The sequence below is a fragment of the Typopeltis vanoorti genome, chromosome 11 (genome assembly GCF_054136105.1).
Source record: "Typopeltis vanoorti isolate ZY-2024b chromosome 11, IOZ_Tvanoo_1.0, whole genome shotgun sequence".
NCBI classification, from domain to species: Eukaryota; Metazoa; Arthropoda; class Arachnida; order Uropygi; family Thelyphonidae; genus Typopeltis; species Typopeltis vanoorti.
The window spans coordinates 18,046,188-18,073,518 of record NC_143559.1 but is presented as its reverse complement, the minus strand read 5'-3'; the positions used below and the strand labels follow the sequence as shown (position 1 = coordinate 18,073,518).

The window sequence follows — 27,331 nt, the reverse complement described above, 5'->3', positions numbered from 1 at the left end:
GTTGTGGAAGATATTGTGGAGATACTTAATGAGTAGTTCATAAAGGTCTTTCATTCTTGTGAATGTGACTTCATGGAGAGATTGAGAGCAGTTGATGATGGGGAGGAGAGACTGACTGTAATGTGCCAGGGAGTTGACATCTGCCTTGACATATTTTTTTAATATGAATCTTGCACTGGGTCAAGTTCCTAAGAAGTGGAAGGAGGGCAAGATTGTTCCGCTTCGTAAGGGAGGTAATAGAATCAAATTATAGGCCTATCTGTGTGTGAAGTGTTGTGGTTAAGTTGTTGGCAAACCTTGTGAGAACTAGGATCCAGAATTGGTTTGACAACAGTGGTATTATCTTTGATGGACAGCATGGATTTGCTAAAGGGTGGTTATGTTTTAGTAATCTACTTTGATTTTGCAAAGGCTTTTAATAGATTACCACATGATAAGTTGATAGTCAAACTAGTGAATGGGGTTGGATATTAGATTAGTGCATTGGATCGGAGACTGGCTATCTGATAGGTATCAGCAAATTGTGTATGGGGAAGCAATATCCTGGAAAAGGAAAGCCACTAGTGGTGCACCTCAGGGATCTGTGTTAGGACTATTACTGTTTAACTTGTATGTTAATGATATTGGCGAAGAATTGGATGGAGATATTCAGTTGTTTGCAGATGATGCAAAGTTGGGACGAACTATGAAAAGTAGAGAAGATGTTGTGGCCTTACAAGAAGACTTGAGTAAATTGAGTAATTGAACACAGGAATGAGAATGCAAGTTCAATCTTGCAAAATGTAAGGTTTTAGAATTTGGAAAACAAAGATGGGACGTAGAATTTATGCTTGGTGGGGATATATTGCTGGAGGTGGAGGAAATAAGAGATCTTGGGGTGATAGTGGATAAGGATCTGAAATTTAGGGGACACATAACCAAAATTGTGAAGACAACACAAAGGCTTCTGGGAATAATGCAGAGGACACTGACATGTAGAAGTAGGGAGATTCTTGTTCTATTGTATAAAGCTTTGATTAGGCCACCCTGGGGCTACTGTTCCTAGATTTGGTCACCTGGTTTTCAAAAGGATGAAGAGATGTTGGAAAGGGTTCAGAGGTGACTGACTAAGGTAGTTACTGACCTATGGAATGTTGAATATGAGGAAAGATTAAGAAGATGCATACAGAGTCTAGTGGATAGGAGGAAGAGGGGAGATATGATAGAGACCTACAAGTTAGTAAGGAGGCTGTTATAGGATCAGTGTTCGAGAGGTTCTACAGAAAACAGTGGGAGAACCAGAGGTCATCCCTGGGAACTGTATAAAGAAGGTATGAGTAGAGGAGTGAGAAGCAGGTTTTTTGCATGCGGAGTTGTGAATGATTGAAATACCTTGCCTGAGAGTTGGTGTCTGCAGAGAATTTGAGTGTGTTTAAGGTGGTATGATGAGCTGTGTGTGTGTATGATAAAAGGACCTTCTAGATGAGTCTTTGACTCCATGAGGTCTTGGGGTAATAATAATAAATAAATAAACGTTTCTTTTAATTTTGTCAAATCTTTTTTCAGAGTCTATTGGTCAAGCTTTGCACACATATATGCATATGTATATATTATATATTGGCTTTCTCTTAGCAACTGTGCTGGCTTGGTTAGTAGAGTGTACTTGTTCTTTGCCAACAGGCAAAGAACAAGTACACTCTTTGCCAGTTATTGTACTTGTTCTCTAACCAATGGGTCACAGGTCCAAATCTCATTGTGGGTATGGACCTTTGTGATACTGTGATACTTACCTTGTGTACTGCTATAGCCTTTGATATGCTGCAGTATGACCTTTACTGTTATTTCACCATTAAAACCATAAATCATCATCAACAGAAGCAACTGTACTGCCATATAATTTCTGTTTCATTGGCTTTAGAGTATACCCCTGCTTTTATGATCTAATTAGTTCTTGAATAAAAAGTATTGTTTAGTGACCATTGTAAATCAAATACTAAATTCCCAGAAGCTTAGCATTATGAATGAAAGGTTATGTTCTTAAAAATACTGTTTGAACTATATAATACACACTGAGGTGATACTTAATGAAATAATAAAGAAACACATTTGTTTTATCATGAAAAAAAGCAAATGTTTTATGCAATTTCTTGTTAACAATGATGGGCTGTTTGGGATTTAGCATCAAATTGTGTTCTAATTGGCTTAGAACACAATGTAAATGATGACAATACAAATAAAATTCTATGTGTATTGCCAGTATTTTACATTGAGGTTTGATCCAGTAAGAACTCAGTTTGGTTTGCTAAATTCCAAATTGCCAGCACATCTTTGTTCATTCAGTATTCAGCTAGATACTCAACAGGGTGCACCACTAGAAGGTGAGGATTGGACATTAGGTCAAAAGCTCCAGTCGGTTCTCTGCATTCTAAGGAATTCAGAGAACTGACTGGGGTTATGCATGAAAGGTTACACGGAGGTCTCCTTCCAATTTATACAGCTTTGACCCTTAAGCACCCCAGGCAAAATTAAAAAAAAAAAGGCAATATCAAGTAGAATGATGAGAACAAATATCAGAATAGGAATTGGACAATGAGACTTATTTGCATTTATGGTCCCACAAAAGGTTCTACCAAGGAAGAAATGGAGGAATTTTTTGAGGCTTTAGAGAAGGCAGCCGGCTCACTGAAAATGGAAGAGTTGGTCCTTGTTGGAGATCTAAACAGCAGAGTAGGAAATGATTACCAAACATAGAGAAATGTTTTGGCAAAAATTGAAGAAAACTGCTTTCAGAGATGAACTGTAGACTTAAATACACAAACATCATTGAAAAAAAAAATAAAATAATTTGTAAACAAGAACCAAACCTTGGAGATACAGTGGCAAATCCTGAAGAAAATGATTGATTTTGATTTATTCAGACGTTGATTTATTCAGCCAGAGAGGCGTGTGATGAGGTTATCTGTAAGGATAGAAAAATCAGAACTCCATGGTAGACTCAGAAAGTTAAAGAGGCAGTGAAGGAAAGAAAGAAACCATATCAAAAGAAACCATATCAACTTCCTGCAAGTGAAGCACTGTGTAAAACTAGCAAAACAAAAGTCATGGGAAGACTTTGGCAAGAACATAGAAAATAAATATGAGAAAGGTGGCAAAATATTTTGGAAGCTATTGAAACAGCTTAGAAATGGAGGAAAATGTACTGTAAAAGGAAATCAGAGATGATAAAGGTGAAATGAAAACTGAAGATAAACGCATTCTAGATGTCTGGAGTAATTACTTTGAAAGATTGCTAAATGAAACAAGCAGTGTTAGCATGATGGTAGAAAACACCCAACAGACGTGCAGTCAGTAATCTATATCCATAATTGAAGTAGAAAATGTTATCAAAAATCTGAAATGTGGACAGGCAGCTGAAGTAGATGAAAGTCAGCCAGAATGCTCAAATATGGAGGTATAAAAGTCTAACAGTAGCTGCATTGCGTATCCACAATGTTTTGTCAGAGAGTCGAATTCCAGATGACTGGAGAAGAGCTCTCATAGTACTCATCTATATAAAGGAAAAAAAAAACTGAATGTGAGAATTATAGAGGTATTTCCTGCTGAGTGTTCTTGGTAAGATTTCTGCAAATATACTTGAGAAATGGCTAAGAAAAATTGTGGAAGGGAAGCTTGGTGAAGAACAAGCTGAATTCTGGCCAAATTGAGGTTGTCAGGATCAGATTGAGTTTAAGACAAATAGTTGAGAAATCTTGGGAATATAACAAGGATTTGTATTTAAATTTTTTTTTCTTCTTTTTTTGATCTGGAAAAAGCATATGACGAGGTACAAATAGAAAGCTCTTCAAAACACTACAGTTATATGGTGTAAATGGGAAATTACATCAAGCAATGCATAGTCTATTTAAACTCTAAGTCAGCAGTTAGAATCGAAGGACGTACAGGAAGATGGCTTGAGGTAAAATCAAGTGTGTGACAAGAGTGCACATTATCTCCACTGTTATTCATTATCTATAGGGATCACATTTTGAAGGAAAGTGGTATTAAATCTGATATAAAAAAAAATTGGTGTTGTTAATCTTAGCTCTTTACTTTATGTAGATGATGTTATACTTCTGAAAAATCCAGTACAAATCTACAAGATTCCCTGACCAAATTGAATAACTGTTATGAGAAATTTGGTATGAAAATCAGCAATAAAAAGACAAAGCCAATGAAAATAAGCAGAAACATTGAAAACGTCAACTGTATCTTGAATGACAAACCTATACAATAAGTAAAACAATTTTGCTATTTAGGCACAATTTTTAGTGAAGATGATAAATTAAATATGGAAACAGACAACAGAATTAGTAAAGCTAGTATGGTAGGAAGTCAGCTGAATAAATTTATTTGGAATAAGAAAGACATTAGCCAAAACACTAAATTAGCTGTATACAAGACAGTGTTCCAACTAATTTTAACTTATGGATCTGAGAGCTGGGGTAGAAATAAAATACTTGATGAACGATGATGGAAACGTCTGATATGACAGTTCTGAGAAAGATTAGTGAAGTGAACAGATGGCATTAGTAGCAGTATCACGTTAAAAATGAGGATATTAGGAAAGAACTTGCCATTGTTATCATTCATGAATGTGTTCTTCTTCTTCTACAAGTGTCATTCCCTGGAAGGAGTTTGGCAACCATGTCACTGAACGTTTTTCTATCTTTTGCTGCTCTGGAACATTTATGGTAATTCAAGCCAGTCCAGTCCTTAATGTCTTCAAACTACTTTCTCCTGAGTCTACCTCTCCCTCTTTTTCTCTTTTTCCATCCAGTTTCACTTCTAATATTAATTTCTGGATTCCTTCTTGTTTAGTTAGATGTCCAAAATATTTAAGTTTTCTTTCTTTAATTATTTTCATTATTGCTTTCTTTAAAACATCTTAATTTTTCATTTTCTCTGTCCATAATATTTTCAACATTTGTCTGATGGTCCACATTTCGAAAGCTTCTAATTTTTTCTCTGCTTCTTTATTAGTCCAAGTTTCACTGTTGTAGAGAAGGCTTGACCAGATATAGCATTTTATTAATCTTTTTCTTGTGTCTATGTTAATGTCTCTGGATGTTAGAACAGTTTTCATATCAATAAAGGCTTTTCTTGCTATCTCTATTCTTCTTTTTATTTCTTTAAGGGAATTTCCTCTGTCTGTAAACATTTGTCCCAAATATATAAAAGACTGAACCTGTTCAATTTTCTTTTGGTTAACAGTTATGTTTAGTTTCTTATTTATTGCTTCTTTTGATATAATCATGCACGTTGCTTTCTTTAAGTTAATAATTAATCCCATGTCTAAGCTTCTGTTGTAAATTTTTGTGACTGACGTGTGAAGATCATCTTCAGATTCAGCTATAAGGACTGTGTCATCTGCATACCTAAAATTGTTGAAGTTCCTACCCCCCGACTTTTACACCCTTCAGTTCTGCAATATCTTTAAAAACTTGCTCACTATATATATATATATTATATTATACAGAAGGGGTGATTACACACATCCTTGTCTTACTCCTTTTTTGATTTCAAAGTTGTCAGAATATGCATTTTTATATCTTATTAAGGCCATTTGATTCCATTATATATTTGTAATTATATGTAGATCTTTTCCTTTTAACCCATTATTCTATAGGATATGTATTATGATCTATTGAATCAAACACTTTAGTGTAATCAATAAAACAGATATACAGTGGAACCTCGGTTGTCGAACATAATTCATTCCTAAAGGCTGTTTGGAAACCGATTTGTTTGAAAACTGAAACCATTTCCCATAAAAATTAATGTAAAATGGATTAATCCATTCCTGAACTCCAGATGATTGCTTATTTAAACCTTTATAGGAGTACTTCATGTATAAAATCGTATACAAAAACAATGAAATGCATAGAATCTTACACAAAAAGAATAAACACAATAAATAGATAAAATATAGACGAAAATTGATCGCCTCTTTATTTTTGAGTATTGTACAGATTGTTGATTTCGCCATACCGAAAACTGCATAGCAAGATCCGATCTATCTAACAACTTTTCTTGTCACTTTGCTGCTATCACTATCCTTCTTCGGCCCCATGGTAGCTTATTTAATAATAATTTATTAACCACAAAATATAAATAAAATCAAGAAAAGGCACTGCATATTCAAGAATGTGAATGAGTTTAAGGGGAAGTATGACAGGTATTGTGTGAATAATGGTTAGTAAGCAATGTTGGGTCTCCTGCAATGAGTTTTTTGACTCCATGGAGGCACCTTGTAATAATAACATACAATAGATGTCTTAAATTAATTCTCCAGAAATTCCAGCAGGTGTCTGCATTGAGTGGAGGCTATGGTGTAACTGACACTCTCCCACTGTAATCTCAGCCCACAGAGCATGTGGTTGCTGGTTTGCCTGTTCGGGAACCGAGATTCTGTTTGGAAACTGGTGCGTTTTTTGTTCTGAAAATATGTTCGGGAATCGATTTGTTCGAGATGAGAGTTGTTCAACAACTGAGGCTCCACTGTATGCTTTTCTGGTTATTGAGGCTTCTTTCACATAATGTTTTCAAATTGAAAATTCCTTCTCTTGTACCTTTGTCTTTTTGAAAACCTGATTGGGTGTCTTCTATTTCTATTGACAGAGTGCCTTTTATTCTTTCTAGGATTATTCTCAGTACTAGTTTTGTAACATGGCTTGTTAAATTTATTAGTCTATATTCTGAACATTCAAAAATTCTTGGAATTTTGGGAATAGTATAGTGACAAAGATGGATTTCCTTAGATCATCAGGGATATATCCTGTATCATAGATGTTATTAAAAATAACCTTTAGGTCATTAATTTTTTTAACAATTCGATAGTGATCTGATCAGGGCCTGGTGTTTTACCTGTTTTCATGACTTAGAGTGTATTCTATTTCTTCATACGTAGTTGGTTCACCATCCATATTTTGTATATCTGGTGCGTCTGTGCGATCAGAGTCATACAGTTCTTTTCCATATTATTTCCATCTTTTTATGATATCTTGTGTCTCTAGTAGCATTTTTCCATTTTGATCTTTTCTACAAAGATTATGGTAAATTTTTCTTTTTGTTTGTCAGAGCTTGGATTGACAATTAATGTGTTTGTTGTCCAGTTTTTAAAGTAGACACAACAGGGTTGTGGTCTGAACCTATATCAGCACCTGGATATGTTTTAACGCTGGTTATATTATTTTTGTATCTATTATTTATCATTATGAAATCCATTTGATTTCTTACGGAGTTATCTGGGTTTGTCCAAGTATATAGTCTGCACTTTGGATGTTGAAAGAAAGTATTCATTATGTGTAGGTTGTTTTGAATGCAGAATTATATCATTATTATATTTTTCAACAACTCAATTTTCTTTCCCTTTTCCAACTTTTGCATTCAAGTCACCATCACTATGAGTATCTCATTTGATTTTACATATTCTATAGATTTTTGTAAGCTATTATCAAAATCTTCTATTTCTTCACCATTGTGAGTTGTTGTAGAGGCATAAACCTGGATAATTGTGATGTCAAAAGGCTTTGCGGCTAATTTAATAAGTATCATTCTTTCATTTATGGGCCACAGCTCCATTACAGATTTAAAGATGCCTTTCTTAATCATGAAACCCATTCCATATTCATATTTCTCTCCACCAGAATATACATGTGTTAGGCCATCTTGCTTCACTAATTCCCATCACATCAACTTTAAGTCTTTTCATTTCCTGTATAAGGTTGTCAAAATTCTCTAGTTTATATAATGTTCTCACATTCCAAATTCCAATTTTCAAGACTCTGTTTCTTGTTTTCAAATGAGGAATATCAGATGCCGACCTTCCTTTTGGATTTAAGTTAATGTCATCATTTAGTACATTTAACGCATGTTTTACTCATAGTTTCAGTGTCTTCTTCAATGTAATTATTTACAGCTTGGGACGTTACAGAAGTTCCAACTTCCAAAGCATAGCTTGTAAGATATTTCCGTTTCTCCATGGTCGACTATAGGATAGTAACCTGTTGAGGCCTCAATCTCTTCCACGTCTGCAATAGCCAGCTAACTTGGCTCAAACTGCCAGCCTTTGATCTGTATTCAGATTCTTCTGCCTGCTAATTGTTCCACATTGCAGTTGATATATGAATTCTTCTGCCAATGATGAAACAGCAGATGTCATTGCAGTCCTAACATCTTTGCCAGAGCCCCTTTAGTCAGCCATTTTTCATGTTACTCTGTAAGCTTTCATGGCTACTGTATTGGCCCAAGGCACTCAAAGTCCCCATCATGCTACACCTTACAAAGCAATTCTCTACTTCATGCTGCTTCATGAATGTGTTAGTAGAGCTAATTGCAAGTGGTATGGTCACTTAAACAGAATGGGAGAGGAAAGATTAGCAAAATAAGCATTCTTTGCTAGGTTGTAAGGGAAAAGATCCAGAGAAAGATCAAGATTTATAATATTGGAATCTTTACAGATAAAAGATTAATTTTAAGGAAAATTGTTGATTGGAAGTTAGTAATGTAAATTTTTCATGTAGTACTATAATTATCCTATACACCCCATGAGGGTACATATCAGGAATTTGATGATAACGATGAATTTTCAAAGTCAATAAATGTAATATGTGTTTCTAAATCGTATTATCTTCTTTTCTCTATTATTAATTTTAGGCAAAAGGCTGGGTCTGTACATGATCGTCCTTTTCTAAATCCATTCTGTACTTCTAAAATAAAGTTTTCAGAATATTTTATTAGTGTGTTATTTAAAATTCTGCTATATATTTTGTAACTGGGATTTAGAATGTTTCTTGTATTATACCTCTATAATTTTTTAGGTCATCTCTGCTACCTTTTTTAAAGATGGGATCACAATTGTTTTTTTCCATTCTGTTGGTGGGTTACTTTTGAATAGCTTTTATTTAAAAATACAGTAAAAACCCCTTTTTTACACTTTTCAGGGGACTGATGGAAAAAAAGTGTAAATAGCAGGAAATATAAAAAAACATTAAAAAAGACTAAAATGACTTACTGCTAGTATGTGAGTCTACATACTAGATTACAGAATCTAATAACTGAAAATAAATGAATTTACAATTACTTACATTTATCTATTTAAAATAATCTTTATTTGTTGATTGTTTTTGCTTTTCTTTTGTTTTTTTGACATAGCGCCAGATTGCTTTGCATTGAGTTCAATGCTTGACCGGTTTTTTACTATCGTGTTCAAAGTGGACATGGAGAGTCCAAGATCTTTGCTAAATGCAAAAGTTTTTGGACTTTTTTCTCCATGTTACTAACATGGATAATCCACCACCGCAACTTGAAAGCAACTTTCACACGCTAAATTGTGTAGCAGAAATTCTGCAATATCAATTTGTACTGTGATTGAAAAATCATGGTATCGCTCATCACTATATTACTGCTGCAAGCGTGCAGGTCACCATGATGGTGGAAGCGAAACTACAGCCGAAAGCAACACCATCTGGGAACAGAAATGAGCAGATTTCTTCAGAAATCGATTCGAAAATCAGTACTGCCACCCGAGAAAAAAATGCAAATTGCAGGGAATAACGTCCACATCAAGTTGTTAATGCTGGGAAAACAATATATTGTAAGAATAGGCCTTATGACAGGACCAATGGAAAATGACGTAAATGGCAGGAAAACATAAATTGCGGGAACTTAAAAATGGGGTTTTACTGTAATAGGAGTCTTTCTTTGATTCTTATTCCTGCATGTCATTGCAGTCCTAACATCTTTGCCAGAGCCCCTTTAGTCAGCCATTTTTCAAGTTACTCTGTAAGCCTTCATGGCTACTGTATCAGCCTGAGGCATATAATTCTGAACCTAACCTATCTTCTCTGGGTGATTTTCCATTTCTTGTTTCTTTCAGGCTGATTTCTAATTCTTCTTTGGTTATTTCCTTTTCATTTTCATTAAATGTTTGCTAATTATCTTTTTTAAAATATTTATCAATCCACAATTCTGTATAGAAATTTAGAAATGCTTTCTAATTTCAATTCGATGTTTAATTTTACGTTTTCTTTAGTATCTGTACTTAAATGTTTCAAATTCTTATATACATTGAGTCTTATTTTATAAAATCATGTTCTAAATTAAAAAACCAAATTTGTTCCATGATTCTCTGTCTTTTTTCTGACTTCTCTTTTAGTTATCGCTCTTATTCTTTTATATTCTATTTCACCTTCTAATCTTTTACTGCTCAACCATTTATGATGTGCTTCTTTTTTGTCATTTTGATTATTTCTTCGATTGTACCGTCCCATATCTTCAGTTTTTTCTTTTTACTAAATTTTTTGGTGTTTCTCCTAAGCTTTCATTTGCTGCTGTATTTAGTATCGTTTTTATATTAAGCCATTCCATTTCTGTTTTCTTCATTTTGTTTTATTTTATCTAAATATTGGTTAATTCTTTGTTCATATAGCCATTATATATTTGTGTCATTTAATAATCTAGTTTTATAAACAAATGTTCTAAATTTTCTTTCTGTTCTTGTTATTTGTAACCATTTAGATGGTAACTTAATTTTATTTTAATGAGGATGTTGCCACTACTTATTTCATATCCTCAATGAACTCTAACATCAAAGAGAACTTTGATAAAGTTGTCTAATATTGATTTCCATCCTCTTGCTGCCCAAGTATATTTATGATGTCTTTATGTTTATAGAAAGAATTCATTATTTTAAGGTTATTATAAACTACAAAGTCAATCAGTTTTTTTATCATTCCTGTTTAGAGTATGCTCTCCATATATTCCTATATTATTATTAATTTTCGTGTTTCCAATTCTTGCATTTAAGTCTCCTGCTAATATTACATAATAATTTTTAGTTATTTTATTATATATATTTTGTAACTGATTATAAAATTCAGTATCATCTTGTCTTCCTTCTTCTGGGGCATAACCAATTATAGTTAAATAATCTCTATTTATTTTTATCCTAGCTTCTATTATTCATTCATTCCATAATTTATAATATTTTAATTGTTTTGAAAGGGAATTATGAATCCAAACCATAACACCTGCTTGTGCTCTTTGGTCTCTATCAACTCCACTATATATTACATTAAAATTTTCAGTTCTCATGGTTCTTTTTAACATCTTTTTTATTTCAGTTATTACTACTATTTGAAAATTTCTTTCATTTAATATTTGGTCCGATTTTATTTGTTTATATGCTATTCCTCTTACATTCCAGTTTACTCTATGTATTATATTTTGTTGTTTCCATTTTCGTTTTACCTTTTTCATTCAAGGTCATTTTCCATAGATTCATTTTGATTACCTTTTTCTGTAGGCTTAAAAGTAGAATAATGTTCTCCATGTCAGGTGACTAGCCTGGCGATGGATAGTCCAGTGGTAGTGCTACTACCTTAAGGCTTCTGAATTAGCCTTCTTCCAAATTTAAACCCATAGGAAGAATAGGGTATACTGAAGGGGAAAGAGTAGATTATAGAGGGGACATAGATATAGGCTAAAAATGGAAAGATCCCATAGCCCTTGGGTAACTCTAATAGCATAAGGGTCATAAAATAAGAAGAGTTGGTTGATAAGGCCTTATAGGAAAGATTAAAGTGAGTAGATCTTCCTCAAAGTAGAGGAAGAAGAGGATAGATCCAGCTAGGGGACCATGGGACTGCCACTTCCCTTGCATAAGGGGCCATAAGGGGTAATCATCTATTATTTGCCGACGATGTGGGAATTGGGAATCATCTTGATTCCCAATCAAGATGATTACCCCTTATGGCCCTGTTGTCCACGAGTCTTTATTCAATATATTCGGACCACCCCACCATATCTGTTGGCTCCTGTATCTGCCACCTAGGGGGCACGCTCTCTAGAGGTTACAGGGACCTCCAAAAGAAAATAATAATAATAATGAGTAAACAAAAAAAAAATATAGGAATATGCCTTTCTCTTGTGAACTGCTTTTTACTATAAAAGGTAAATTACTAAAATAAGAGCACCCCTTAACAAATCCTTGCTGACTATCACAGATGATATTACTTTCATCAGCCCACTTTTGTATACATTCTCTCACTAATTTCTCCAGAACAACTACAGAAGAAATACAAACTGGTCTATAGTTTGACACATGCATTCTGCCACTGTCACCCTTGTGCAGTAGCACCATCATCTGGCCGATGATGTGGTTAATACCACATCGTCGGCAAATAATAGAATATTTAACATTTCCCCATCACTGTTTATTCCACCTTTCATGTTTGTTTTTTGAATGATGCTGTCCAGAGTAGATGTGAAGAGATTAAGTGATAAGACATTGCCTTGACATACTCCTCTACTTAAGTTAATTGGGTGATTGAAAAGAGTGACATTTGTTGTGCCTTCTTTGTAAATATCTTTTATGAGTTGGATATATGCTATTTCCAGCTTATAAAAGGTAGCCAGTTTATATTGCTCTAATTAAAATCTCCATAATGATCATTCGCTCTGTGCTTGCCAGACTTATCTACTTAACATTTCCTGCTCATAACCCTCTGTGTTCTCTGGTCTACAGTGACATCCAACAAAATATCTTCTTCTGTCCTCTTCCACCTTGTACCATAAAAAATAAAACAATTAGTGCCATTTCCTTCCAAATTCTCCACTTAAAGATGACACAACTCATCTCTTATTATAAATAACACTCCACCACTCTGCTTGCCTTCTTATCCTGCAGAAATATGCTATACCCTTCTGGTTCTATTCATGTCAGACATTATCTTCTGTCAGTGATGTTCCACTGATTTCAATAATCTTTGTAGCTTAGACTTTCAAAGCTACTAATTTACTTATCTGTATTCAGTTCACTCCTTTATTTCTGATACTCCTGGCATTTGTATAAAGAAACATCAATGCAGTTTCAGTATATTACGTCTATTATTATTCCCTACAGACTCCATATGATGCTGCAATAATCTTGTTCTCCCATCTCCAAGTGACTCCACAAGAGGCCATCCCTGCTACCATCCACTCTGGTAACTCTAGTTTCCCTACCCTACCCTCTTACTTGCCCAGAAAACATCATTTTCTCTAAATGACAATGCCGTTTTATATTAAAATGCAGTCCATCTCTTATACACAGCCGTCTTCTATGCTCATTTTGTGTAACATCATAGCCATTTACTTTCTGGAGCAGCATTGTTTCGCTCTAATTAGGATCATATCTTTCTTATTATCCTTTAAACATGTGTACACCTAAACCTCTTTTTATGTGATAGATACGTTCCTAAAAATTACGCGTAAATAGAATTCGCGTAAAAAGAACTACTGACTCCATAGAAAAAGTGAAGATTGGTTCCAAACCTGAAATATAAGCAAAATAATGAAAAAAAACAAACATTAAATTCGTTAGGATCGTAAGATTTTTATTTACATTTCATGGAGAATATGCACACATATAATGAATTTTAATAACTTAAAAAAAAAAACATATTCATTTCAGTTAAGGGGATAATAAATCCCTCATTATTTTATTTTAAAGCCGGATCCGAAACTCGGAGATCGAAATCTAAGAGTTTCATGCCGAAGAACTATCGGCGAGTCCAGGCGTAAGTGATCACCTGGGTAGTACAACACTAGGGCAACTCGTTGCAAAGGTGGAGCAAGGTCCGTCACTATCCTTAATATTTTCTCATAATGTAAAACGCAGCTCCTAGGAGATGTATTACTGTTTTACATTATGAGGAGAGGTCACTACCCAGACCAGTTTTGACCTTTATTGAAGTCTCATCAGTGAGTAGGTAGACCATGAATACCAAGGTTTAAAGTGAACCAAACTTACATATACCACCACTAACGAATTGCCAGAGCGGTGTACCCATATATTATTATTACTACGATAAAAGAGCCATGAGGCTATTTTTCCGGCGGCGTAAATTACCCCCTTAACTTATTTTACGGTGCCGGAAAAATAGTCTCTTGGCTCTTTAACATATTCATTTCAGTTGTTTGCTAAGGATTCTATAAAAAAATTACATTATGCGCTATCAGTTTCTGACATAAACGCGAAAACTTTCGTTTTCGTGAGACTGTAATATCACCGGAACTACTAGATATGGTATTATCGTCATCGACTTCTGCCTCAACTTGTGGAATTCTTCTTGTCATGTCTGGAACAAAAGTACCACTGGTTGTTTCAGTAGTTTTAGGCATGAACTCAGTTATTAATCGCTGTGTTGATGCTTTAGATAAGTCGCGATATAATTCCCTGTATGAAGACATTAACAACTTACGCTCACGTGAAAACTTCCCAGCACGATCTTCATTTGGATCATGTCGGGCAAAATAATTGCCTAAATTACTGGCCAGTTTAAGACCTTCTTTAATTATATCAACAGTAAAAGTAGGATTATCTTGATCATTATCATTATCTTCTTCGCTTTCAGGAGTCTCAGAAACAATCTCCACTATTTCGTCTTCGCTAAGAGGTTTATCAATTAACAATTCTTTGATATCAGCCGATGTAAGATCACCGAATCCTTCTACACCAATTTCACATGCCAAACTTATTATATTGGGGAATTCTGCAGTATGATTGAAGGAAACAGGAGCATTCTCTTTAACACATGCGGACCAAATAACTTTCCAGTATGCATTCATAGTTTCTGATCTCCATTCAGATAACGATAATCGAACCTGATCAATACAATCCATAATTGAAAATTTTTTCCACACATCCATAACTGACAGTGTTTCATCATCATTTAGCTTGTTCAAAATGCACTGAAATGTTCGTCTGACATAATATGTTTAATCTGTTCATTTGGGTGTTCTATGGCAGGATGACCAGGTGCATTAACAAGAATCAAAAGCACTTTAAATTTGAGACCCTTGTCATTCAAATAGCATCTAACTTCTGGCACAAAATGTTTGTGGAACCACTCAGTAAAAATATCAATGGTCACCCAAGCTTTTTTGTTGGCCATCCAATGAACTGGCAATTTTTGAAAATCTACGCCTTTCATTGGCCGTGGTCTTAATGATCGATTTATGAGTAGTGGTTTTAACATCCCATCTCCTAAAGTGTTTGAACAAAATAGGAGTGTCATGCGATCCTTTGCTGCTTTGAACCCACCAAGAGTTTTTTGCATTTTTGATACGTTAGTTTTGTTTGGCATTTTTTTCCAGAAAAGGCCAGTTTCATCCATATTACAAACTTGTTCACTAGTGTAACTCCATCTTCAATTATTTTAGCAAGTTTTTGTGGAAATACTTTAGCAGCTGTTTCATCAGCAGAAGCCGTTTCGCCTTTAATTTTTATATTATGAAGAGCATGTCTTTTAATAAACTTAGCCATCCAACCATTACTTGAATGAAATTCATATTTTTTCCTCGATTGAGATGAAGTATCTGGCTGCAGTTTTTTAATCTGTTCATAAAATCTCAATGATGATTGCTTGATGGAATTTCCGTCAACTGGCATTCTTTTTTGTACATCTATCCACATCACTAAATCTTTTTCGGCCTTTTCTAGGACAACATTTCTTGTGTATGATGATAATTTCGCACTCGATTTTGTACCAGAACATACCGCTTTTCTAATAGCCTCTTCATTTTCTTTATAGATCTGACAGTTGATTCACGGACTCCAAAATGCTTACCCACAGCCGTCGCACCTTCCCCAGTTTGAAGATGATCTAAAATTTGAATTTTTATTTTTTATATCCAAGGAAACGGCTTTCCTTCTTTTTTTTTTTTTTTTTGGTTATTGGCAACATCATGTGAGGTCTGGATTAAAATCTTCGGTTAATGAAATGAAAGTTTGAAAATTACATGTACCTTATCATTTATTATTTCTTGGCAAAATTATTAATTTTATAACGTGATTTTTATGTTGATTTCGCTTAAAAAATACAAATGCAAAAAATGCGGTAACTGTGTTGTCTTCTTAAACATCAAATTCAAACTGCTAAGAACTGCTTTTTTATGTGCATTCAGTTATGTAATTCGGGGAATTCCCAATAAATGAAATTCGTAAGAATTTAGAATTTTCTTAATTGAAACGAGAATGCAATTCTATAAAATTCTCAGAATTTTCTATAATTTAGAATTTTCTTAATTGAAACGAGAATGCAATTCTATAAAATTTTCAGAATTTTCTATAATTTAGAATTTTCTTAATTGAAACGACAATGCAATTCTCAGAATTTTCCTGAATTAAGGATTTTTTCCTAACTCAGACTTTAGGTTGGTCGCGTAAAAGTGAATAAAAATCACGTAAAAAAAATATTTTTGATATCCCAATTCGCATAAAAAGAGGTTTAGGTGTATATATCAAAGTAGCGTATCTTTTAGCCATTAGTATTTTATAATGTTGGAACTTAGTGGCAAGTTTTTGTGTGGGAGAGAGAACTAAACTGATTCTGACTCACTACACCTTTTCTTTCAGAAGACAAATAAAAATGTTCTTATATACTGATGATAAATATCCCCTCCCCAACAGACACCATACTGCAAATAAAAGAAGTAGCTTTATTGTACCACTATATACACTATATACAGTATGGACACGATTAGCCTATGTACTGTACATAGCAACAATTCATGTAAATTGGAGACATCTGAAATGTAAACAACCTAACTCTGCATGATGATTAACAACCCTCCCACAGATAATTTACATTACCATTAAGACAATACCAATTTTACAATTAAAATTTCATGAAAAACATTCAAACAAGCAGTCTGTATATCTGCAAAAATTTGTGCAAATGTCCTTACTCTATGCAGAATTGCCATAATATACCATTAAGGGAGTTTCCTCATGAAGGGAAATGGGGGATGTGACACTATCTGGAATGAACACATTAAAGTTGACATCTGTAAGATAAATTCTGATGTTTTCTATTATATTTCATTAAAAAATATTGGCCATGACCTGCTAAACTGATTCCATGGCCCACAAACAGGTCACAACCTACTGTATGTAAACCACTACCCTATATTGTATAATACTACAGTAATGTCATTTGAATACAAATGACTGCTTCAATATTTTATATAAAATATCGAAGCATTCTTTGTCTTTTATTATAAATTTTAACCTTATAAAAGAAAAATAACTACTTGAAAATGTTTTGATAATACAGAGAGAATGCCATAATTGTATGTTGATCTTGGGGTAATACATAAACCTTGAAAATGCTGGAAGATGACAGTTCTGAAGTTTTATTTTATAGTAATAATTGTATTTCATATATAAGGAATGACTTATCTTAATTCAAATTTATTAACATACTTTTTTTATACTCTAATATGCAATGTCTTTGTGATGGTGATAAATATGGTTTCATTTTTAGCTTTTCAGCTAACTACACCTGAATGTCCTGTTGAGCTTTGTACAAAAAAGATATCAGTGGGATGCCCAGTACTAGATAAATTTCTCCATGGTGGCATTTTAGTTAGATCTATTACTGAAATAGCAGGAGAAAGTGCAAGTGGAAAGACTCAATTATGCCTTCAATTAACTCTGCAGACTCTATTATCATTTAACTGTGAAGAAATAAAAGTTGGCAAGTATTGAGGATTTTTTAATGTTGCCATGTTGCAGTATCTGATTTGAAGCTGTAGAATTGCATTATGATTGTGGAAGATTTATGCTTGATTTTATAGCTGTATTTTTATTATCCTTAGAGTAGGTGATTTGTAAATTATCCTACATATCTGCTAATGGAAAGCAGTGCTGTTCTTTATTGTATAATTAAGATATTTACTTCAGAGATTCGAGGTGCTTTAGGGACAAAGTTGTATAACTGGGGGGAGACTTCCACGTAGCCTTTTAAGGAATGCCGAGAACCAACCAGGGATTCTGACCTAATGTCCATTCCTCACATTCTCGTGGTGCACCCCCTGTTAGGTATCTACCTGGATAGTGGATGAATGAGGATGGGCTGACAATTTGGAATTTAGCCAACCATGCTGGTTGGGTTGTCGCCCAGTTAAACAATGCCCTTGTTGTTTTCGTCAGGGAACCAGGGCAAACAGTGCAAAGTCAGCTACTGGAACAAATCTTGCAACACATCCCAAATCAACATCAGCAGAATTCAAGATTGGTACTATCAACATAAGAAGCCTGAATGGCAAAGAAATGGAGCTAGCTGAGGAATTGGATAAGAACCAAATTGGAATAATAACAAACTGAAACAAAGAAGACAAAAATAGCTAAGATCTTTCTAAACAACAAATACAAAATGTTACATATATGACATTTTGTATTTGTATTATACAATAACAATCAGGGAAAAGAAGGATTAACTTTTCCCTGATTAAGGATTAAGGATTAGTATTCAACACTAAATACGAGAATAATCTTGAATGGCATGCAATATAAAGTAGATAATGTGAGCAGATATCAGAATGGGGAACTGGACAGTGAAATGGAGGAATTTTCCAAGCAGCTGACACAGTGAAGAAGGAAAAGTTGGTCCTTGTTGGAGATCTAAACAGCAGAGAAGGAAATGATTATCAGACATAGAAATGTTCTGGAAAAATTTGGAGAAAAGAGCAAAGCGAATAATAGTGGTAAGTACTTGCTAGATTTCTGTTCAGGACGTGGACTAGTTATTACTAACACCATGTTACAACATAAAAATGTAAACAAATTTACATGTAAAGAAATTTATTTATTATTTGACACCTCCAGGGAGTCCAAGTCGAGGGAGGGCACCTGCTGTACAATTCTGTCTCCACCACCAACTGATCGCAGCTACACCAACGCCATCTACCACCGACCACTGGTATTTCCACAGACAATCACAAACATCCATGCCCATGGCAGTATTCAGACCTGCAGCCTTTTAGCTGTAGAGCGGATATGCTATCCGCTCAGCCAACCAGGCTGGCAGGAAATTAGGAAAGTCTTGTTGATTATATTATTGTTCATAGCAAAGTTTTCCCACTGGTTCAGGATATAAGAGTATTCAGAGAATTTGAAATAGAAAGTGATTAGTTTTGAGTAGGATAAAACTGAATTTCATATTGAAAAGAGGAGTATATAAGAAAATTTTAAAACGAATCAAAGTTGAGCAGACTCAAATATACCAACATTATTCAAGAAATAAATGAAAGAGGTTCATTACAAAAACCAAACCTTGGAGATTCAGTGGCAAACCCTGAAGAAAACATTAATTGATCCAACCAGAGAGGCATGTCTGTTGTGAGGTTGTCTGTAAGGATAGGAAGTTAAAAAGGCAAGGAAAAGAATGAAGCATATGAAAAGTTTCTGTCAAGTAAGTCAGCTTATAATCTTGAAGAATACAGAGAAAAATGTAAGAAAGCAAAGCACTGTGTAAAACTAACTAATCAAACATCATGGAAAGGCTTTGGTAGGAACCTATAAAATAAATATCAGGAAGGTGGCAAAATATTCTGGAGGCTATTGAAAAAGCTTAGAAATGGAAGAAAAGTACTGTAAAAGGAATCAGAGATGATAATGTGACATGAAAGCTGCCTATATCATCCAGAATATCTTATCTTCAGATAAGATATTCTAGATGTTTGGAGTAATTACTTTGAAAAACTGCTAAATGAAACGAGCAGTGTTGGTGCAGTGGTAGAAAACTCCCAACAGAAATGTAGTCAGGAACACATATCAGTAATTCAAGTGGATAAAAGCCGCCTACGAATTGCACATGAAGCTGCCTTTCCACATTTCAGGTTTTTGAAGATTTTTCCACTTGAATTATTGATATGTGTTTATTGATAACTAAATCAATACAGGAAGACAACAAATATTATCATAATCTCCATTGTATTCTAGAAAGAGAAAACGGTGTGTGCAACTTGAAATATCACAATTTCACAATCATCTAACAAAATTAATAATTAAATTCTAACGTGAAATCTCAGAATTTCACAATCATCTTACAAAATTAGTAATTAAATTCTGAATATATTCTGCAAAGAAACCAATATACAATTATTTTACTACCAGTCAGACCACTTATTGAGAAAACAGTCCTATAGCCTAGCTGTTCAAGAAATTATCCCTCTCAGCATGATTAATGACAATTAATATGCTACAGAAAACCAGTGGGAGTTTCAGCAATAAACCCATTTAATTCATCAGCTAAAAGAGATTCATTCTTTCCTTTTGTAAAGAGATCCTGCAAAACATGATAAATACATTCAAGAATGCTAGCTACACAAAGAACTGCCTTTTCTTCCCTTTTTAGTTTTTGTATCTGATTCACTTACGAAAAATATATTTATATTCTGTGTGCTTATCAATCTTCCTGTGACAATTGTTTAGCTAGTTTTGCACAGTGCTTTGCTTTCTTTTGTTTTTGTGAAGGTGTGAAGTAGTGTCTTGTGAGAAAAAGTACAAGTTTTTTGCAGCTGCAGAATCTAGAAGTTGAAATGTGTTTGTGCCAGGAAAGATCAGAGGTGTTGGTCACTCCAAGAAGGGATCTCTGATCATGTTTGGATATCTCAGTATTATTGAAGGTAAGGGGAAAGGATGCAAACAGATCAGACAGGACTGAATTTTGGTTGCATTGAAGTCTACAAGGCTTACCCCATTAGGATATAGTTAGGAGTTGGAGCTCAGGCCAGTGTTCATGGTAGATCATGAGGATTTTATTACTTGAGCACTACAGGCACTCCATTGCCTCACTGAAGAATATCCTCAGGTGACAACAATAAATAACAACAAGGAGCATGCACACAAACTAAAACATAATTTATAACAATTTTTCATAGTTTATAATGTCTGCAATATATTGCAAAGAGTTGTATATTTTGGGAACTTATTTATTCACATTTAACGTTTGTAGATGCCATATGGTCTCCCATACCTCATATGGTTTTGGGAGCTGGTACAAGAAATGGTAGGTTGCAGATGCCCTTTCCATACAGAGTTAGTAGTGTTATTTTTTATTACTTTATATTCCCTCTTTTTTTATATATATAGTATATTAACTATTTAGTCTACTGGCTGCGCCTTTGTTATTTTTTTATACTTTAAAGATTATTGTATATTATATTCCCTCATTTTTTTATATATATATTTTATATTAACTATTTAGTCTACCGGCTGTGCCTTTGTTAATAATTATACTATATACTTATGAGGTGATTTATTATATAAATCTCTTTTACTAACAGTTATTTTTATTTTGACTCCGAGTGTCCCTATATGTTATTGTATTGCACAAAAGTTCACTCCAATTGGTGCAATGACTTTAACTATCTCTTTCAGAATCCAGCTAATCATTGACTCAAAACCAAGTACAAAATAAACACATTTAATAAAACTAAAACAATATATATACACTTCTAGCAATAATACATAACTATAATACAATAATACATATACTACAGATTATATGGATCCAAGGCCTTATTTAAAAATATAAACTTACTCTTAAGACTAAACACTTTTTCTTTCACAATCACAAAAAAATGTTCATAGTCTTTTTCTCTTTCTGTTAAGGCTCTTTTTCAGGATCCTTTTCATCAATCAATGTAACACACATAAAAGTCTTCTTGACTAAATCTTGTTTCCTTTTAGTAGCAATACTCATCAGATCAGGCATCCTTAATACCTATAAATCTTCTTAATCAATATACTTTCTAAACATTCACTTTCAAGCATCCTTAATACTTATAGAACTTCCTTATCAATATTTTCTCTAAGAAAAACATTCACTTTAGAATGTAAGCAACAAGTTCTTCTTTCATTCACAATACTAAATGACAGTCTTAACTTTTTCCACTTAAAAAAAACTTAGTTTCAAGATTTCCTTTTATTCATTACTTATTCCTCCTTGAAACCTATTATTTTCACTATTCCCTTTTCGGAATACACTATGAAATTTCTTCCGACTGCCACACACACAAAAAAATCAAGTTCCTTCCAACTTGAATATTTACCGGCCAGTTTAAAAAACTTACAGTTTCAAGATTTCCTTTTATTCATTACTTATTCCTCCTTGAAACCTATTATTTCCACTATTCCTTTTTCGGAATACACTATAAAATTCCTTCCGACTGCCACACACAAAAAAATCAAGTTCCTTCCAACTTGAATATTTACTGGCCAGTGTTCTAAAAACTTCCGAACACTCTCTTGTTTTCAACCGTTACTTGGATACGCAACGCTTTCCTTGTCAGCTGTCAATCACACATCAAATCCTCTCTGGGAGCATGCGCACTCCACAAAAGTCAGAAACTACGCACTGTAATAAAATGGCTGACTCACTGTATCCATTAGCACTAAGAGAAAGTCTTTCACAAAACACAAAATTCAACACTTTTAAACCACAACAAACTTTCTTATAAGTAACACAAATATTCAGTTTAGTAAGTATATCAATTTTTTTTTTTACTTCTTTACATGTTACTTCTAATATAATATTTTCATAACGAGCACATCACAAGTGCAGACACTGCGTGTATGAAAACAAAACTAACAAGCATAATTAATACGTAAAAATATTCAGAATTTTTAATATGATTATTTTTACAGTAGGACAATCACAAACATCCACCCATGCCAGGATTCAAATCTGTAGCTTCTTGGCTGGAGAGTAGATACATTAACAACTCAGCCAGTCATGCTGGCTATATTTTAGCAGATCTGTCTTATGTTGTGAAAGTTATCACAACATAAGACAGATCATAACATAAGACATAAGTTAAAGTAATTGTGTGCTTCAGAAACTTGTAACATGAAATGTGAGTTTGTGGATTTTTTTTGTGGATAGTATTGATTAGGTTGTATAGATTTATTTTGCAGTCACTTCCCCAACTGCATATTCCATATCGCAGTATTGGACAGATCCAAAAGTAATATAAGGTTCACATAAATTTCCTTTATATGTTTTCCCTTAAATAATAAGATTTGTATAAGTTATACAAATTTGTATAAGTTAGATAATTGCACCGTTGTTTAGTAACACTGTTTAATTGCATCATATTTGATGTCAGTCATTTTGTCAGTGTATATTATCCTGGTACTATATAACACAGAAGGAAGGCAAAAGCTTGATGTACTTTTTCACACGAGACACTACTTCACAACCGCCAGCTCTATACAAATCCCAAATCTGCCCAGCCATGGAGTATTGCTACCATGTTTGAGGTGGCACACCAAAATCCTCTCTCTGGCAATCTGGTTAATTACAAACACATCCACTTCAGTCCCTTTCAAGAGACTTCAGTTTCTGTCTTTTGCCTCTCCTACAGATACTTTCATTGATAGTACTTTGCTGAATTGGCCACTATTATTCCTCCACTTTCCTTCCTCCACTGCTAATCAACATCCTTTTACAGTCTCTCTTAAAACTCACTGAACCAACTTCACTGCCTCCTCTTTCATTTCATCCACTTCTGTTCTTTGGAACAGCCTCCTTACTCTGCCTTCCTTGAAGAATGCAGCCTTTAGTTGTTCAGAAAAAAATAAACAGATTCCTCATTTCTTCTTTTCCTCTTTCGCACACATGGCACTATGTGTGTGGGTGAGATATAAAATACACACCACACAATAATAACTTGTATACAATTAAAAAAAAAAATATATATATATATGTAAGATACCTGAGGCAAATAAGGCCCAGTGTCTCTAATAAAGCCCGTTTAAAAAAAATCACATTTATGTTAATTTATGCCGGTTTGGTTTCTTACACACACACAGAGGATGCAATAAGCAATGGCAAATCAGTAGCACCATATTGTCTAGCAACTGTATTGTGTCAGTTTGACCTAGAACTTTTGTAGGAGGTGGTTGTGTCTTCCCCTTTAATAATATTACGCCGCAATAATTTGTAAGTTTTAATTAAAAATATCGTTCTTTTAACGTTCAGTTTTATGATAAAAAATGTTTTAATTGATTTGAATTCGTATTTTATGTGAAAATAGATGTGATCTAATCTAATTCCTGGCAGTTAATAAGGCCCAGTAAATTTGTTGATGGGCCTTATTAAACTGCTATAATTTATTATTTTATTTTTTGGTGATTGCTCAAAATAGTTACTTATTTTATTGCTAAAGGCCTCTGAAAATGTCAGAAGTTAAGAAGAAACGGGGTCTTTGGACTGATGAAAGATGAGAAGCAGCTATGAAAGCTGTGCAAAGAGGACAACTATCACAACGTGCAGCATCAGAACACTATGGAGTACCTAGAAGAACATTGAGGAACCATTTAAAGACAGAAAAGATGATGAAAAGATTAGGAAGAAATATTGTACTAACAAAAGAACAAGTGAAGAACTTGGTAGAAAGAATAGTAAAGTGCTTCAATTGGCATCCCTTTAACTCCAAAAGCTATATGCAGGCAAACTTTATATTTTGCAAACAAAATGAAATTAGGAATAACTTCAATAAAGAAAGTGGCCTTGCAGGAAAAGATTGGTTGAAGTTATTTTTAAAGAGAAACCCAACAATTTCTAAACGTAAAGCTCAATTTTTGAATCCTGCTCGAGCTGTAAGAACATGTCCTAATCCTCCATCTTGTGATTCAGATAACTCCAACGATGAGATTCCACTGGCAAATCTAAAAACAAAGAACTCTTTGAAGTCATTGTTTCAGGAGTTAATGCCAACGCCAAATTATGCAGTTGTAAAGGCAACACCACGAAGAAAAGCGTTAAATTATAAGGGCCAGAGAGTGACCAAAGATATTTTCAAAGAAAAGGATAGTAAGAAAGAGAAAGCTGCCACTAAAAATCAGGAAGAACCAAAAAAAAATAAATAAAAGAACGAACAGTGTCAAAAGAGGGGTGGTATTGCCATGGATGCAGGGAAGAAAAGGTTGCTGATATGAAGCAATGCACACGGTGTCTTAAATGGTACCATGAAGAGTGTGTTGGTCTCCCCAAAGAAGAATGTAGCGTATTTGTATGCCCTTATGATTGTTCTTAAGCTAATAATTATGATTAAAATTAATAATAATTAAAAATAATTGTTATATTCTTTTTTAAATATTTATTTTTGTTCAAGGCTTTTATTAAACCACTATGGTTTAATAAGGCCCACACAAGGTGTTTTTTAAAGACTTGGTTAAAATATAAATTACTGCAATTATATTAATTAGTATTAATTTATATTAATTAGTGATAATATAAACTTTAATATGAACACTGTTGTTTCAGTTAATCTAAACAATTGTCTAACTTATTCAAATTTTAAATAAGGTGGGCCTTATTTGCCTCAGGTACCTTATATTTGTGTATACACACATATACATAATGCATGACAGATTTCTAGAATGTCCTTGTACTATCACACATATGGCAAGTCAGGCAGATCCATGTTTGAATATGTTTGTTCTATTGTATTACCTTGAGTCATATCAAAACAATCCAGCCATTAGTTGACAAGTTGTGATCAGGTTTGCACGTTTGTGTTTTTTGCTTTTAGTGGAAAAATGAGTGAAGAATTTAGAACAGTGCATTAACATAAAGTTATATGCAAACTTAGGCTAAAGCAAAAGAACTTTACACCCGTTTTTCTACGTTTTCGAGTGCTAAATTGTTTCTCTTAATACGAGTGTACTTCAGTAGTTGTTTTTTGGAAGTTAGTTGCTGTCGTGATATAATATATTTTGGTTACCGTCAGAATCGAATGCATAATGGTGGAAGACAAAACGAAGCTAAGTTTTCATTACTGTATTTAGTTATATTTCATTTTATTTAATTATATTTAGTGTACTTAAATGTTTTTTTGCTTGTAATTGTTTGTACTTTTTTTCTTATTTATTTAACGGAATTTATTAATTGAATAATTATTAAAGATTATGCTACTCGGCAGTAAGGAATGATGGCGGATTCAGCTGCAGTCGCAAGTGGCGTATCGCCAAGTCCTCCGCCATTTAAGAACTCTATTATAAGTAATATCATAAGGGACTTTGTGGCATGCAGTACTTGCATGTATGCGTCTTGGGAATTGGATATGTGGCTTGTGAAAGAGAGCGGAGAGCATATGTACGCAAAATGCAGGCAGTTGGAGGAAATAAGTGCATTAGAAATATCAATATCCGACCTTGTTGCTCCAGGAACGGGGAATGAATGTAGGAAGACAAGTAGTGTGATAGGAGAGAATGAAAAAAATATATATATGAATGAGAAAATAATAGTTGATAGTGTGGAAGGGGTGAGTGACTGTGAAAGTTTAGGAGATGGTTTTGTTTGGGAGAGTGAATTTAGATTAAGAGTGACTGACCTGCAGAGGGAGATAGATGAGCTGAAAGAGGAGGTGGAATGTCTTGTGAATGAGAGCAGAAGTATGAAAGATAAGATTAGGAGAATGGAAGAGATAAATGCAAGGTGAATCAGAGTAGGGGAGAGAGAGAATTTAGAGAGTATGAGTGAGAGGTATGGGGGGTGCTAGAAGAGGAGAGAATAGAAACAGTAGAAGAAAGGGAATGAGAGAGGTATGGGAATGCTAGCAGACGAGAGGATGGAAACAGTAGGAGAGACGGAAGAGAGAGATATGGAAGTGCTAGAAGAGAATGGAAACGGTAGGAGAGATGGAATGAGAGAGAGGTATGGGAATGCTAGAAGACGAGAGGATGGAAACAGTAGGAGAGACAGAATGAGAGAGGGATATGGAAGTGCTAGAAGTGGAGAAAATGGAAACAGTAGGAGAGAGGGAATGAGAGAGATGTATGGGAGTGCTAGAAAAGGAGAGAATGGAAACAGTAGGAGAGAGAGGTATGGGAATGCTAGAAGAGAGAATAGCAGTAGAGGAGAGGGAATGAGAGAGACCTATGGGAATGAAAGAAGAGGAGAGAATGGAAACAATAGGAGAGAGAGGGAATGGTAAGATGTATAATGTATGGCGATTCAATGATCCGTGGTGTTCAAGATAGGATGCATGAGGAGTGTTTGCCAGGAGGAACAATGGAAAGGGTGGCTATGGCAATTAAGAGAGGTGAAAGGGTGGATGAGATGATTGTGATGGTAGAAATGAATGACTTGAGTGGTAATGTAAGTCGGGCCACGAGAGATATGAGATTTTTGCTTGAGACTGTACGGAAGAAGACAGAGAGAGGAAAAATAGTGTGTGTGTGTTGCCTAGGTATGTTAATGATGAGCTGAGCAGAAGAGCGGTGATATTGAATGACATAATAGCAAGAATGTGTGACAAGAGAGGACTGATATATGTGGATGCTTGGAGTGCATTTGAGGAAAGAGAGGAATTGTGTGCGAGAGACCGTTTACATTTGAATGAGGAAGGACGTAGGCATCTGGAGAGATTGCTGATCTGAACGAGGCAGTGTGTCCCAGGGAGGATGATAGCAGGGGTGGCCTCTTGTGGGAATGGATACTTGGGAGAAGGGAGACGATGTCAGGTAACACTGAGC

The 27,331-nt window shown here is 34.3% G+C and overlaps 1 protein-coding gene across 4 annotated transcripts in view; it reads left to right on the top strand.

The window, feature by feature from the left end:
• Window positions 1-27,331, top strand: part of spn-B (X-ray repair cross complementing protein spindle B) — a 117,890-nt gene that overhangs the window by 21,261 nt on the left and 69,298 nt on the right. For all 4 annotated transcript variants that reach the window (XM_090400643.1, XM_090400641.1, XM_090400642.1 and 1 more), the window contains one exon: window positions 17,328-17,540. In XM_090400643.1, coding sequence (XP_090256769.1) covers window positions 17,328-17,540 — 213 coding nt within the window. The remainder of the gene's footprint in view (window positions 1-17,327; window positions 17,541-27,331) is intronic.